A 14,679-nucleotide genomic window follows, 5' to 3' on the forward strand; every position below is an offset into this window, starting at 1 on the left:
TCCCGTGAAACTTGTCCCTACCCAGGACCTGTTTGTTTATATTCACACCCACCTCCCTCCAACCCTCCTACAGCCTCTCAATATCCCATGTTGCTATTTCTTCAGAACTCGTGTCGTTATTCTTCGCTTCAGTCCTCAGAGACCTCTCTTATGGCGGCTCGAGTTCCCCTGTCAAGACCACTGCCACATGCACCCGTCATCTCCACTCCCCGCAAACGATGAACTCTCACTGCATAGGCTTCGATGAGTACGAGCTATCGAAAACGAGCACAAACGCATCCGACTACCGCGAATCTTCTCTTCCTTACTACGAGCCTGAACAAGACCAAGACCATGGCGATTCCCAGTCTCGTCTCCTATCGGGACAGACCATACCAGCCAGTGCCAAGGGGACAATCATTTCCCGCGTCGTATCTGTCACCCCCGCTTGGCTGCGCAGGCGATATCATAGGCCAAGGCCCAGGTCCAGGCGGTTCGCGCTCTGCCACATTATTCGTCCCCCGCGGTCATTCCTGCGCAAGTTCGCTCTGTTCGCCTACACCTTTTTCACAACCATCCTTGTCACCGTCATCGTTGGAGGTGTCTTCTTCCCAGGCTACACCCACCTGCCGCCATACTACGTGGACCTCCGACACAAGGCACTGGCTTCTCGTGACGCAGGACGCGCCAACGTGCACAATCAGAAAGTGTTCATTGCAGCAAGCATTTACGACAAGGATGGGAAGCTCTGCGGTGGAGATTGGGCAGACAATGTGCTAGACCTGATAGAGCTTCTGGGGCCGGAGAATGCTTTTTTGTCCATCTATGTGAATGACTCGGGCCCAGAGGCGAAGAAGGCTCTGGATGACCTGCAACGGCGGGTACCTTGTGACCATGCTCTAGTCTTTGAAGACCATCTTGATATTGGGCAAGTCACTCATATAACGGCCCCCGATGGCTCACAGCGTGTCAAGCGGATTGAATACCTGGCAGAGGTGCGCAACCGCGCCCTCAAGCCCCTGGAGAACTCCACCACGACCTATGACAAACTTCTCTACCTGAACGATGTGGTCTTTCACCCCATCGACGCCGCCCAGCTGTTGTTCTCTACGCACATCGTGGCAGATGGCAGGACCGACTACCGAGCCGCCTGTGCGGTAGATTTCATCAATCCCTTCAAGTTTTACGATACTTTTGCAACCCGAGATATCGAGGGATATAGCATGGGCTTGCCGTTCTTCCCTTGGTTCTCGGCGAATGGTGACGAACAGACCCACCAAGATGTCCTCGACGGCAAAGACGCTGTGCGAGTCAAGAGCTGCTGGGGTGGCATGGTCGCCTTCGACGCCCGATTCTTCCAAAAGAGGAACGTCGGATCAGACGACTTGGTGACGGCGGGCAATCAGAGCCCAAGCAACCTTTCCGCACCTTATCGATTCCGCGCGGAGAAAGAAATCTACTGGGATGCTTCAGAATGCTGCCTCATCCAAGCGGATATCCAAAGCCCCGAGCCTGGAAACTCGGGTATCTACATGAACCCTTTCGTCCGGGTTGCTTACGATACCAAAACCCTATCCTGGCTCGGTTTTACTCGACGCTTTGAGCGCCTGTACACCCCAATTCATTTCTTGCTTGACATCGTCACCAACGCACCCAGTTATAATCCACGCAGAGATGAGGAGCCGTGGCACGAAGTCATAGACACAGTTTGGGTCCCAGATATGACGTCTGAGCAGGGAGGTTCTTTTCAACAGGTGGCCAGGATTGCCACCCACACTGGGTTTTGTGGACGCCAGGGTTTTACAGTCATGAAGGAGAACATTACTGAAGGTGAAAGAAACTGGGAAGGGATCAAAATTCCTTCTTCGTGAACATAGCATGGTGTCTGGAGTGAGTCAATTTGGGTCAACAAAAATGTATAACAATGATTTGCAGGTACTGGGCAGATGCCTACCTACTACTTAGTAGGTATCTGTGCAGTGGGTGCCATGAAAGAGTGAAATGAACATCAAAGACAGGGTCCCACTGTCACAGGCTGTGAGTATCTTTTGCAGCAGCTGTTTCCGCCCACCACCCCTTTCTCTGCTGCCAGAGCTGTCGGCTTCTTTAATGAGTGCCCTTCACGAGTGCTATGCTCCCGTCATTTGACAATCCCAGCAAAATGTTGTAAACGCAGAATGCCGGGCACTGCATGGCGCGGATGCCGAGCAATTTGCCCACGTTTACACTATTTGCGGACGCTGCCTGAACTTCTCAGCTCTCTCTTCCTCTCACCAACATCGTGTTGCCCATCACTCATCTGAAAATTCAGAGAACATTACGCTTTCATTCGAAACCACAGACAGCTCAGCCAGCTATAATGGCTTCGTGCGACCGGCCTGACAACATAGAGGCTTTCCTCCGTTACATCCGCAACCAGAATGCCTCAATTGCGGAGAAGACTGCAGCTGACAAGGCGCCTGCCGCTGACCCGAGAGTAAGTTCGAGGGAAGCACCTCGAGAGCACATCGAATACTGACTTTTGCAAGGATCCTGCTTCAACAGCAGACGCTCAGCAGAAAACTGACGTTTTGAGCCCTCAGAAAGCTGCTCACGCTGGTGCCGAGACTGTAGCTCCTGATTCACCTTCAATCCTCAATGTGCTCGCTCCAAAGAGTACCAACGTTGCCCCATCCACGAAGCCGCCTGTCCCCCGTCTGACACCGACTCAAGAGAAGTTGTTGCAGAAACAAGCCCAGCTTGCGGGATCGCAGCATGAGGAAGAATTCAGCATGCTACAGCTGGCTGTCGGGTACATGGATAGGGTGGTGGAGGAACATCGTAGGTCAAGAGACGCTATGTTTGCTCTGGACCCTGCCGGGCAAGCTGTCTCAGGTAAGAGGCATTCTATTTGCACGCGTCACCTTTGACTGACTCCTCTGTCAGTGACCACCTCTGAATGCGGATCTCACGAGGAATCTGGTGTCGGTAATCACCCAGACGACTATGAAGCTTTGAGCACCGGGTCCCTTGGCCAGAGCAACTTTGCCAACGTTGCCCCGTCCGTCCCTTCTGTCAAGGAGAATTCTAGTGAGTGTGAGGCTCTGGCATCGCCAGATCGAGTCATGCAGACTGCCACTGTCGAGGAACCGATTCCTAGTGTCTGTAACTCTTCTTTGAAGCTCGGCTCGCAAGAAGCGGTGAATCGCGTGACCGAAAGCGTCGGCTCTCCCAACGAACAAGGCGCACCTGAGAAGGCCACGAGGGAGGATGAAGGAGATCGTGAGAACCTCACCCATTTCACAACCTGGGGCTTACCAGCCAAGCGTGATCGACCCGGTAAGACTCCTGAGCATGTTGACCGACATCTCGACTAACCTCTCAGAATCCCGTGTCCGCACCGTCATCCTCGCCGGCCTGCCGGGTACCGCCGACTACACTTCCGTACAGTCGCTGATCCATGGTGGTGCAATCGAAGACATGAAGATCACTCCGGCAAAGGTTGCCAATGGCAAGGCTATTGCTTTCGTCACGTTCACTGCCGCCGACGCTTGTGACGAGTACTGTGCCAAGTATCCTAACGGTATTGGGGTTCGCTACAAGGGCAAGAGATGCACTGTCTTTGTCGCCAAGCGCAGAGATGTCGATGTGATGAGTGGCATGATGCGAGGATATCTCGACTGTGGAGCTTCTCGGGTTGTGAAAGCGACAGGAGCAGATGATGATTGGGGAATCATCGCCTTGAACAAGCTTGCCCAAGGAAAGAACAAGACTCGTCAAGTTGAGGCTGTGACTGACAGTCTTCGCACTGGGGTGAGACAAATTGATATTGAAGTTTCGAGAGACACCGACTAATCTGTCACAGGTCCGCACCATTCTGTTCCGCTTCACCAATATCTCGGACGCAGTCAAATTCAAGGCCGAGCTCATTCGCGACTACGATTGGGAGGGTTGCCGCATCGATTTTGCGGAAGATCCTTGCCAGAAGGCAACCGGGGTTCGCTCCGATTGAATGTCAATCGTTCATTCAACACTGGCAATCGCCTGATTCTCTGCTGATGATGGCGTCTGAGACCCTGCACTCGAGACGACTAGAGACTATTTCAGGAAACATTTGATAGCTATTCTTTTGTCTGCTCGAAGAGGTCGAGCCGGGTGGAAGGTTGATGCGACCAACCAATGACTGGCTCTAACAGACTGCAGTCTGTGAGGACTCGTTAGGACTCCTTACCCACACAGAGTCGACGACCTTCCACAGCCGTATGTAAGCGAGCTTGAGAGCCTAATATTGCCCTTCACGGTCTAGTAGTACAGAGTTATTCGACTCATCGCAACCCCCACCATGCCACCAAGTTCAAGCCTCATCATGTGACACCCCCCGCATCTTTTTTCCTTCTACTTTTTCAACTTCTGCCAGAAGAAAGCTTGCCTCCTCCTGCGCACCTTTGTATCTCATCCGCTAGACGTAGCGAGCAATTGTCTTTCCAAGTCCTCGAAAGGTCCTTGAAACGACACCGTCATTATGGGCCAGCCATCTGAACAGGCGTCAAACGCCCTCATCTACACCACTTATGCCGCTTTCCTGTGCGCCGCCCGCTTGAAAACCATTTGGAACCTTGGTGATGCTAACAAAGTCATGTCCAGTGTCTTCGGCCTCGCCATTGCATGGACTCTTCGCCATCAGTCCAAAGGAGAATACCTCGCAAGTCTGCGAACACAGAAGGGTCAGAAAACCGACACCGCTACGGCGCACTTCCGGCCCTCTCTGAACCCGCAGTCACCGGCCATACTGACACCTTTCCCAGGCATACCTCTGGCCCTGAACTTTATCGCCTCGGGTGAGTGCGCTCAAAGGGCGGCATTAGCCTGAAGCGGCAGCAATGGGCTCGACGATCGAGACGTCGACATAAAAAGAAAGAATCAACGTTCAAGTACAGATCGAAGGCGAGGTTTACGAACAGACCCTCGTCGACCGAGACGCAATAAATGCCTGATGGCATTATAAACAAGGCTATCTGAGGTTCGTACGATTGCAATCAACGCCATTGGCCTCGTGCTTCTGGGCTTGGAAGATCCTATGCATCTATGGCTGTCTTCATTGCTGAAAACGCAGGCATAATTGCAATATGGAATTTTGGGACTGGAGGCGCGAGGCTAATGTGCAGCACTACGGGCGCTTGTGTGACACTCCTCGCTTTCATCCACCTGACCAAAGCCCATCGTCGGCCGGTCAGAGATGAACGAGTTCCAGTGCTACGACACAAAGCTGAGATTGTACCGTCAGAACTCGATCAAGTTAATGCTTGCGTGAGAAACGTGCTGCCGCTTCTACCTGAAGCCCCCGTGACCCCCTATCCCTTCACCCCTGATTGTATTTACTGACAGCACCCTTTCTTGGTGTTTAACAGCTTTAGGGTCCGGTATCCTCCAGACCTATCCGCAGATCTCCACGGTTGCCGGCGTCCAGGGCTTGGTTGTCTACAGTCTCGCTTCAGGTCTTCCTATCTTGGTGTTTGGCTACCTTGGGCCCATCCTCAGAAAGAAATGCCCAGAGGGATTCGTGCTGACTGAATGGACCCGACAACGTTACGGCACAATTACTGCTCTATACCTCTCAGCTTTGACGTACGTTTTGTGGCAGATGCAACGCATTCGATTCGGTCGTGTCCATCTGACATTGCAACAGCTTGATCACCCTCTTTCTCTACATGGTCGCTGAGCTTTCAGCACTCCAACAGATCATCAATGCTTTGACTGGCCTGAACGGTCTTCCCGCTGTGATCGTCGAATGCGCGGTTACCACCATTTACACTTCGCTCGGTGGATTCAAGGTTTCCTTCATCACCGACAACATTCAGGGAGTTATGGTGGTCGCGCTCATCATCATTGCCTGCATCACGGTCGGCGTCAAGACTGACATCAGTCGCGACTTGATCGACCGCAGTGGCTATCTCGATGCAAGTCTTTTGGGCTGGCAGCTGATATACATCCTGCCGGTGGCGGTCTTGTCCAATGACTTCTTCATCTCTGGGTTCTGGATGCGCACTTTCGCCGCGAAGACAGACAAAGACTTGTGGATTGGCACGAGCATTGCAACAGTCGCAGTCACCATCATCCTGACTCTCGTCGGTGTTACCGGTCTCCTAGCAGGCTGGGCCGGCCTTTTGGGCGACCCACCGCAGCAATCATCGATCGCCTTCTTCCTGCTTATGGGGGAATTGCCGGCGTGGGTCGTCGGGATTGTCATCGTCATGACAGTTTGCCTGTCCACGGCGGCGTTTGATTCTCTGCAGTCCGCTATGGTGTCGACGGGATCCAACGACATCTTTCGCAACAAGTTGAACTTCTGGTACATCCGCGCCGCTGTTGTCGTCATCATCTTCCCTACTGTCGTGGTTGCGCTGAAATCTCCATCGGTACTGCAGATCTATCTGATATCTGACTTGGTCTCTGCCTCCAGTGTCCCTTGTCTCCTTATTGGCTTGTCCGATCGCTTCTATGCCTGGCGCGGGTTCGAAGTTGTGGTCGGCGGGCTCGGCGGCATTCTGACTGTCTGGCTCTTCGGTCTGGTATATTACCACGGCGACGCCAAAGCTGCTGGAGACCTGATCCTGCTCGAGCAAGGCCTCTATGAGAACAATTGGTCGGCTTTCGGGGCGTTCGTCGCTGCTCCTGTGGGAGGGATGTTGTGGGCTCTTGGGGCCTTCGCATTCCGGATCGGCGTTCAATGGAGCATTGCGAAATACAAGGGCACTCGCTTCGACGCCTTTGATAAGCCCGCTGCCCCGACCGCCACTTTCTACACTGGCGAGGACACACCCGCCGTGGGTGATGCCGAAAGAGAGGTCTATGAGGACAACGACGGCGTGGAGAGAAGCGTGGTCAAGGTGAAGGGGAAGTTCTTCTAACCTGCAAATCAAACCCCGTCCTCCAGCCCACAACTCTGCAGGCGGAAAGGCTGCCCATCTAGAGGCAAGTCATATCGATACTTCAACAGTGTCGACGTTGACACTGATACGCCTGTGGTGACGGCGCGATATCAGTGGAAGGTGCGAGGACCAGTGTCCTCCGCATTAAAGGTGGAAACATACCTACATATTTGAGGAGAAGAAAAGTTCGTGAAACAGACATGGGAGAGAGCGCGCGGCAGGGATGCGTACAGTGAACCTTGTGGTCCCTGTTAGTGCTCACATCATGGGAGCATGACAGAATACACAGAGCCAGCCAGCCACCTGCACATATCCTGAGAAGAAGAAGGATGGAAAAGAAAAGAAGGAGTTGGAATTCGTTGATATGATTACTTGGACATTACTACAGCTACTACGTTGATAATACTGAATTTTGGAAAACCGAACGGGAACTGCTGATTCATTGCACTGCCTGGATGTGTCACTTGACATTTTATGCTCATCATCCTGCTTGCTTGCTTATACATACCTGCATCTACGTGGATGATATTGATATCAGGGTGTTCCGTGTCTGAGATTTGACGTGTCCCCCTACAGGCCTCCCTCCACCGCCCTAACATTTCCCTCCTTCACCGTCCCTTCTACCTAGTGAGAGTTCGCAGTGTCGGTATGGAGTCTAAAGACGGTAAGAGAGGAGAGAGCATATGGCGGAAAGAAACAGCGCAGAAGAGCAGAACCTGACCACCCTGTCTGCGTAAGCTCAGGAATCTGGATATTTCATTCATTACCCCTGAAATCGTGACCACGCAGCGGGTAGAGTCAGACCAGCCTGGCCGCCAGCCCCGACTTGATACATACAAGGGGGAAATATGTTTCCTGCCCCCAACGTGATGATAATGATGATATGTCTAGTAGGAAGAATTCCTGGGTATCACGAGCTCGAGGAAATCAATACCTGTCTCCCTACCGTGATTCCTCAGACTGGAAAGGGGCTTCCCAATAGAAAACCGGGTATCTCTTTCTGTGCATGGCATCCAAAACAAAAAGCCTCCCGCTATTGCTTCTCGTTTCGTTTCGTTTCGCTTCGCTTCGCTTCATTCCATTCCGCTGTCTACGTCTTTGAAGAGAAGAGATCGGTCTCAAGGAGTATTATGATACATAAATCATCCTTCCCCGCTGCCGCCTTTGCGTCCACTGCCACTCGCAGTCCCACTTGCACGCGAATGGCCGTTCCCTCGCCACCCGCCCTTCCAGAGACAACAGACGCCGTTGGTCTCGCACCACTCGCGCACCTCGAGGGCTCCCACTTCGCGGTCTTCGCCGATGGCACGGAACCCCTCGGTATTCAACCACACCGTCAGATCTTCGAGGACGATCGGATCGTACATGAGGATTCTCTCACGCCAGGTTGGAGAGACGGTGTGGTCGCGGTTGCGTTCAGTCGAGTTAGCAGCGTCTTTGGCCCTGGCGTCTGGGCGGAAATGTATGGCCGCGTGGATCTGAGACTGGATCTCTGGCAGGGCGGGCGTGTGGTCAGGTGTCAAGTTGTGCGCTGTCATTGTGCGGTTCAGTCTAGCCCGGTCCGATGTCTCTTCTACGCCTGTTGGTTCGTCGGCAACTGGCTCTCTAGGACCATTTCCAGGGGCCGGAGAGGATGAGAAGTTGATCAAGGGCAGAGTCGGGGGAGGTGTTGCGGGCCTTTTGGCTCGTGTCGCTGCAACTGTAGTGAGCTTTGATTTGGGCGTTTTGGGCTTGACTGCTGCAGGCTTCGTTAAGCTCTCTTGTCCTTGTGGATCGGTGGTAGTAGTTTCGGTTTCAGCGTCAATGTCGTCCACATCCATGACGACCTCCTCCGATAACGCTTTCTTTGTCGTCCGCTTGCGTGGTGTCTTGGTGACTCTGGCGGATGCAGCTTTGCTTGTGGCTTTCGGCTCGGCCTTCTTCCTCTGCTTGGGCTCCTTCGCAGGTTTGGGCTCCGTGTCTGTCGATTTTCGCTTTGCTCGCGGCTTCTTGACCTTGGGAACCGGCCTCGCAGAAACGTCGTGGACTTTGCTGAGGAAGTCGCCGTGTGTCATGGCCTCGGGAGCCTCCTCTCCTTTTTCACCATCTCCAGGTGAGACTCCGTGTTTGTCTTCCCAGCAACGCTCGAGAAGCTCAATCATCTTTTCACGCTTCTTGACGGGCTTGAAACCGAACGCAGAGATCTGCTTCTGTAATTCATGAGTCTGGAAGCCAGCATAGCAAGGCTTGGTCGGGACGGGTTTATTTGTAGCTCGTGCAGCCACTTGTCGCGGCCGAGGCTCTGGTGAGGTAGTCTGAGCACTGTTGGTGTGACCCGAGGGAACTTCCAAAGTCCGTGTGGTGTGGTAGGACCTTGCTTGTATAGTTGCTGGGGCTCTCATACGCACTTGAGGTCCAGGAGTCACAATATCGTCAATATCGATGAACGGCCCGGCCTTGTTGACTAGAGGAGTATCCGTATCGTGGTCGGTGCGTCCGGATTGCTCGCTACTCCTTGTTCGGACACCCGGCTCCGCTGGCTGCAGAAGAACATCCTTTCCCGGAAGCGCTTGCCGTACTGCTGGAGAATCAATCAGATCAACCGTATCAACATGCAGAAGCGCATTATCTTCGTCCCTTCCAGCGGCCATCCACAAGTTTTTCTTCTTTACAAAGCGGTCTGTCCCACGGCACTTGTATGGCGAAGTTGACTCAATAGAAACAGGCTGTGTCCGCTGTGGAGAAATTGGATCCGAGGACCAGAAACACTCCGATCTCTTGAGAGCTTCCAATGTATCCCGCAATAATGTGGGCGATTCTTCCCGAGCCAGCTGACTTGCCGACCCGAACAGGGTCTCTTGGCTTTCAATTGCCTGCATGGCAGATGTGGGAGACAACAGACGACTTTGGGCCGAGGGTTTCTTGCCTCCGCGAGCCTTCTTGCCGCCAGTCTTTGGCCTTAAACCCTTCTTCGAAGCCGTATTCGCGGCAGCAGAGTCCAGCTCGCCGGCGCCAAGCTGCGTTGCAGTCAGATATTCCAGCATAGGAGCAACCTTGACGCCAGTTCTCTCATCCTCCCTGCCATAGCGTGAAGTAGCTAGACCGGTGATTGTGAGCATCTTTTTGGCCGGCGACTTGTTTCTTCTCTTGCTCCCTTTCTTTGCTGTTTCTTTGGCGTGCAGAGTATCCGCCGGCCGGAGTGATGGTTCTGCATTGGAGGTTCCCGTCACGACAATATCTATACGCCTTCGTTTTGTCGGCTCGCCGTCTCTGCCAAAGCTTGTTGCTACCTCGTGTACTGCGCGGTGCGTCGGTTCAGCATATGTAAAATTGTCGATAAGATCTTTCGAGAAACCCAAACTGGGCACCTCAGGCTCCGGTATAATCGCCGAAACCTTCGTGCTTGGTTTGACTGGAGTCCAGTCTAATCGTCTGGGGAGGGCTTGTTCCAGGCAGAGAGGACTATACTCTCTGGTACGACGTCTTTCGCGGTTTGAGGGATCCTTGCGCGGCGCATCATCTATAGACTCGGACTGCAAAGGTTGAGGATTTGGCCCACAGGCTTGTGTTTGCGATCCCACCGGTCTGGAAGACACCAACTCATCGTCCGTATGCGAGCCCACCTTTTCCGTAATGAATTTTGATCCTTGACTACCCATCCCTTTGGAGCTTCGTGGAGGTGCTGGGCTTGCCGGTTTGAACCTCTCTTTGCCTGGAGAGCGCAGCGGTATATTCTCCGCGCCGATTTTTGTCGTCAACAGTGCTCGAGCGTTGCTGAAACCACTGGAGAACCCATCTCTGACTTTAGACACGGGCTTGAACCGCTGTGATCCCGAAATACCATTTTTCAATAGAGCGCTCGGTGAAGGTAGAGGTGACGAAGATGTGACCGGTGTCGGCGAGGGGGCAAATGCTCGGGGTGGAGAGGAAGACAGGAGCACGATTGCTGACATGGCGGACGCAGCAGTGATTGCCCGCCGGGGCGAGGCCGCAAGTGCCACAGCGAAAGCCAAAGCGTCTACCAACAAAGCGACGAGGACATTAGTGGTGTCAAGGGAAACTTGTTGCAGGACGAAGGTGCGGTGGCGGAATGCATTGGATTTGCGAGTTGGGGGAATATTGAAAAGTTGTCCCAATCCGGCGGCCTCCAGGCTTCACCACAACACAAAACGTTCAGAGTTCTGGGCAGTTGAATTGGAGACTCCGAAGCGCTTGGCCGAACGCGGTGAGTCCCTGTTTACAGGCGCGCGATCACGTGACTGGTTGATACCCTACAACGACCCTTTGGTGGGATTTGTTCATGAGGATGACTATGACAAGCTTGTAATAACCTCCAGAATCAATGCTGCCATGGATCATTTGGAGACGAGAGATACAACGAAGTCCCCCGTAGACTCCAAACCAGCACCCTATCCAACGCCATGAGAGGCCCAGATACCCGAGGGAAGGATTCGGGCACTCCGCAAGCGCTTGTAGCATATCAATATCTTCAATCATGTCAACCTCATTATCCGTGCTCCTGAAATATTCCACCCATCCCTTGGAAGTCGCGCGGGTCATTTGAAGCCATCACGAGGGGAGGTGAGCTGCGTGGGGAGAACATAGGCGTCGATCGGCCTGATGGTATTGCATATGCACTCGACGCCGAAGGCACCGAACTGGGAGGGCTCTCGTTGTTGTAGATCGGTAGAGTAGGCTCCACATCACGAGGTGCGAAGACTGTTGGTCTATTAGCATGACCCATGCCATGAGGCAGCCAGCAGCCGCTAAGACTCACGGCTTAGATTGGAAGCAAAGAAGGTGCCGCAAAGAGTGAAGACGGCACCGACAAATGACAGGATGGCCGAAGCGACATAGTGGCAAATGCTTTTGGAGGACGATTGAAGAACCCTAAGAGGATTCATGGTCTGTATTGCGCAACTCAATCGTAACCTTGATAGTAGTAAAAGCTGATGTATTGTCCGGGGATCAGTCTGAAATGGACAACGCTGTTTGGGGGTGGCGAGGATCATGTAGAACCATATATCAGAGGAGACGAACATGGTCCCCATGACGAATAGAGGCGCAAGACGAATTCACCACACATAAATGACTCAACTTCTTTGGAGATTTCGCAGTTCATGTTGCCCAAGTGCGGTGTACCAGCAGTGGGATTTGGGCTGCAGAGCCTCACAATCGAGAGTGAGACAGGCACGACGTCGCGCATCCGACGTCAGTAGTGAGAGTAATCAAGGCCCACTTAGTAGTAGCTGTACATCGACATTGTCGAAGGACATCCTTGCTATTGCACTGCGCATGCACTTTAGTTCAAGATGAGAAGTATGGAAACAGACAAGGTGAGAGAGGGATTTGGGACGTGAGAATTGGGAATTGGGACTGATAGGATGATATAGAGCTGACAGAAGACAAGTAATGCTTCACCGTACCCGTTGGCGTAGCTTAGTATGGTCAAGCATAGTGCGCATCACGCTTTCGCATTGTAGACACTGAACACTGCACACCAAGTCCCGTCAGGCATCCAACCTCCAACCTCCTTCGTCCACCATGCAGCGACTAGTACAAACATACGAGATTACGACTACTAGCAGTGACCCTCTTCTTGCTAGCCCGGTGGTCCGTCGCCCGGGGCCTGGATCGCGCCGGCCAGAGCAAGCTTCGTGACCTCTTCAGCCGCAAGCCCCCCGTGGTCATCGATGATTGGGGCCAAAGTGCAAGGGGACGATTTACCACCTACGTAGTTCGCATGATGTCCATTGCCATATTGCAGTGAGCCCGCCATCAGTGTGATTAGCGCCCTGATTGGGGTGCATAAGTACAATCCTATCTATCGCTGATGGTGTAACAAGGCATAGAATTCTTCTCCTTGTACCATTGTCAGCCGTGTTTCTCTCTCAAAGGTACACGCCGTTCCTTTTTCACGCTGACAAGAATACTCATTTGGTGCACGACGCAAGGCTAGGCTGTGACATAGGTCGGAATTCTCGTCGAGCTTACGATCGAACTTCAGTTGGTAGTTATGGCGTCCGAGGACGAGTCGCAAGCCTTCGACACCAACCATGAGGATAAAGATTGGGAGGCACAGAAGGAGAATTTCCGCAAATGCTACCTGGACGACAACATGACAAGGGTAGAAGCCGCGCAGTATATGAAAGACCACTTCGATTTCGACGCCACTCCACGACAGTGGGAGCGCAAGATCAAGCAATGGGGTTTCACCAAGTACTCGAGTCGGGATGAAAGGATGCAACAGATCGCGCAGACGGGCAAATCAATCTTCGACATCAGTCGACCGGGTCGGAGGCCTCGCTCGCGGACGGACGAGCGTGGCAACCTCCATCCCCATGAGGACCGCAACTTGCGACGGTTTGCTAAGCGGGAGGTTACTCGTTCCCGCTCAAGATCCAGGTCGCAGTCCTTCACAAGCCGGCCCCATCCACAGCTCAAGGATGAACTTCAGCCCGGACCGTCCAACGCAGTGATAGATCAGACCTATAATCTCAAGCTGTCGAATCCGGCGTTGCTACACCCACCCAGTAATGGCGCTTTCAACATTGCTGCTACGCCGGCCACCGGCGACCAGGAGGAGCCAATTCAACTGCATTACCTTCGCGAGGAGAAATCTCCTGGTTCCGGTGAAGCGAGGGAACCCGATATTCTGCTAACGGTGGACAATGATGAGGCATGGCCCGAAGCACCGCTCCCTGAGCTTTCGGACCAGTTCGACTTGGCGAACCAACAAGACCCATATCAAGCCTTTTCCGACAGCCTGCTGTCGACACACGGATTGGTGGATGGCGATCTTCACGACGAAACCCTGCAATATCCGCTCGACGGCAGTGAACCACCATTTGATTTTCCGATCGCCGAGCAAACAATGTCCACCTCGGCAGGTTTCGACCCGTTTGCTATGTCAAGGAGCAACATGGGGATCAACCCTGACGCCCTATCCAATATTTTACTACCCACCCAGCAGATGTATGGGACGGCAGTCCTCCAGCAAGTACCCAATGCATCGTCCTCTTCGAATCTGACCAATCCTCCTCTCCTGACATTTGACCTGGTAGACATGGACTCTTCAACGATGCTATCACCAACTCAAACCACGCCTTTTCCTGATATGCCTGATATGCCGGGACCAGATCCAGACCTATCGCTAGCGGAGAACGGTCCTTTACACAACGATGTGATGCCGCTCGTGGAGGACTACACCAGGGCTGTGCATACCGCAGCTCTATGGTGTCTTGGCGACCAGCAATATGCTGGACAAGTGGCACACAAATTGACTGCAAGCCTCGAACAACCCGGTAACTTCTGCTTCTGTCTCTCTTGCCGGTCATGACCTCTGCCTAACTCCTGCTCTTCTAGAACAAATATTCAAGGCTAGGTTGGCGGTGGTATTGGAGAATTTCGCCAAATCGCAACAGCGGGCATTCCAGAGCATGCGGGATACCTGTAGCAAACTACGACAGAAGAATGCAATGCTGGAAAGCATGATTAAGGACGGTGAGTATGAGGCAGTGCCTCCTGTCATGTCTTTCTGACATGTCACCCCGTGTAGGGAGCCGAATCGAATCAGAAACCCCTTCTGGTGCTCAATCTCACGCACCACCACTGGCCCCACAGACCTCCCTCTACGGCGATTTATACTCAAGCAACTACTGAAGTGAAAGGATCAACAGAGGGGAGTGGTAGCTACCATTCAGCTCTACCACTGATACTAGTATGATGAGGTGCGTGCGACCTGGATATCATATCCCGGCAGTAGGCGCAGTTCCCGAAACTAGAGGCGAATGTTGTCTTTTAAGCCCTCGTT

At 53.1% G+C, this 14,679-nt stretch overlaps 5 protein-coding genes across 5 annotated transcripts; 4 read left to right on the forward strand and 1 right to left on the reverse strand.

Moving 5' to 3' along the window:
• Window positions 1-218: 218 nt before the first annotated feature.
• On the forward strand, window positions 219-1,850 carry A1O1_07043 (uncharacterized protein; the record flags this gene model as incomplete). The annotated part of the gene is made up of 1 exon (XM_007727916.1): window positions 219-1,850. The coding sequence occupies one exon, from the start codon at window positions 219-221 to the stop codon at window positions 1,848-1,850; it is 1,632 nt and encodes a 543-aa protein (XP_007726106.1).
• A 488-nt stretch (window positions 1,851-2,338) lies between these two features.
• Window positions 2,339-3,970, forward strand: A1O1_07044 (uncharacterized protein; the record flags this gene model as incomplete). Its single annotated transcript, XM_007727917.1, has 5 exons — window positions 2,339-2,455; window positions 2,508-2,853; window positions 2,905-3,297; window positions 3,344-3,771; window positions 3,824-3,970. The coding sequence occupies 5 exons, from the start codon at window positions 2,339-2,341 to the stop codon at window positions 3,968-3,970; spliced, it is 1,431 nt and encodes a 476-aa protein (XP_007726107.1).
• A 510-nt stretch (window positions 3,971-4,480) lies between these two features.
• A1O1_07045 (uncharacterized protein) lies at window positions 4,481-6,866 on the forward strand (the record flags this gene model as incomplete). The annotated part of the gene is made up of 3 exons (XM_007727918.1): window positions 4,481-4,796; window positions 5,373-5,583; window positions 5,645-6,866. The coding sequence occupies 3 exons, from the start codon at window positions 4,481-4,483 to the stop codon at window positions 6,864-6,866; spliced, it is 1,749 nt and encodes a 582-aa protein (XP_007726108.1).
• A 1,163-nt stretch (window positions 6,867-8,029) lies between these two features.
• Window positions 8,030-10,819, reverse strand: A1O1_07046 (uncharacterized protein; the record flags this gene model as incomplete). The annotated part of the gene is made up of 1 exon (XM_007727919.1): window positions 8,030-10,819. One exon carries the CDS (start codon window positions 10,817-10,819, stop codon window positions 8,030-8,032), a length of 2,790 nt encoding a protein of 929 aa, XP_007726109.1.
• Window positions 10,820-12,882: 2,063 nt separating this feature from the next.
• A1O1_07047 (uncharacterized protein) lies at window positions 12,883-14,407 on the forward strand (the record flags this gene model as incomplete). The annotated part of the gene is made up of 2 exons (XM_007727920.1): window positions 12,883-14,170; window positions 14,232-14,407. 2 exons carry the CDS (start codon window positions 12,883-12,885, stop codon window positions 14,405-14,407), a joined length of 1,464 nt encoding a protein of 487 aa, XP_007726110.1.
• Window positions 14,408-14,679: the final 272 nt, after the last annotated feature.

The sequence above is a fragment of the Capronia coronata genome (assembly GCF_000585585.1).
Source record: "Capronia coronata CBS 617.96 chromosome Unknown acBCG-supercont1.6, whole genome shotgun sequence".
NCBI classification, from domain to species: domain Eukaryota; kingdom Fungi; phylum Ascomycota; class Eurotiomycetes; order Chaetothyriales; family Herpotrichiellaceae; genus Capronia; species Capronia coronata.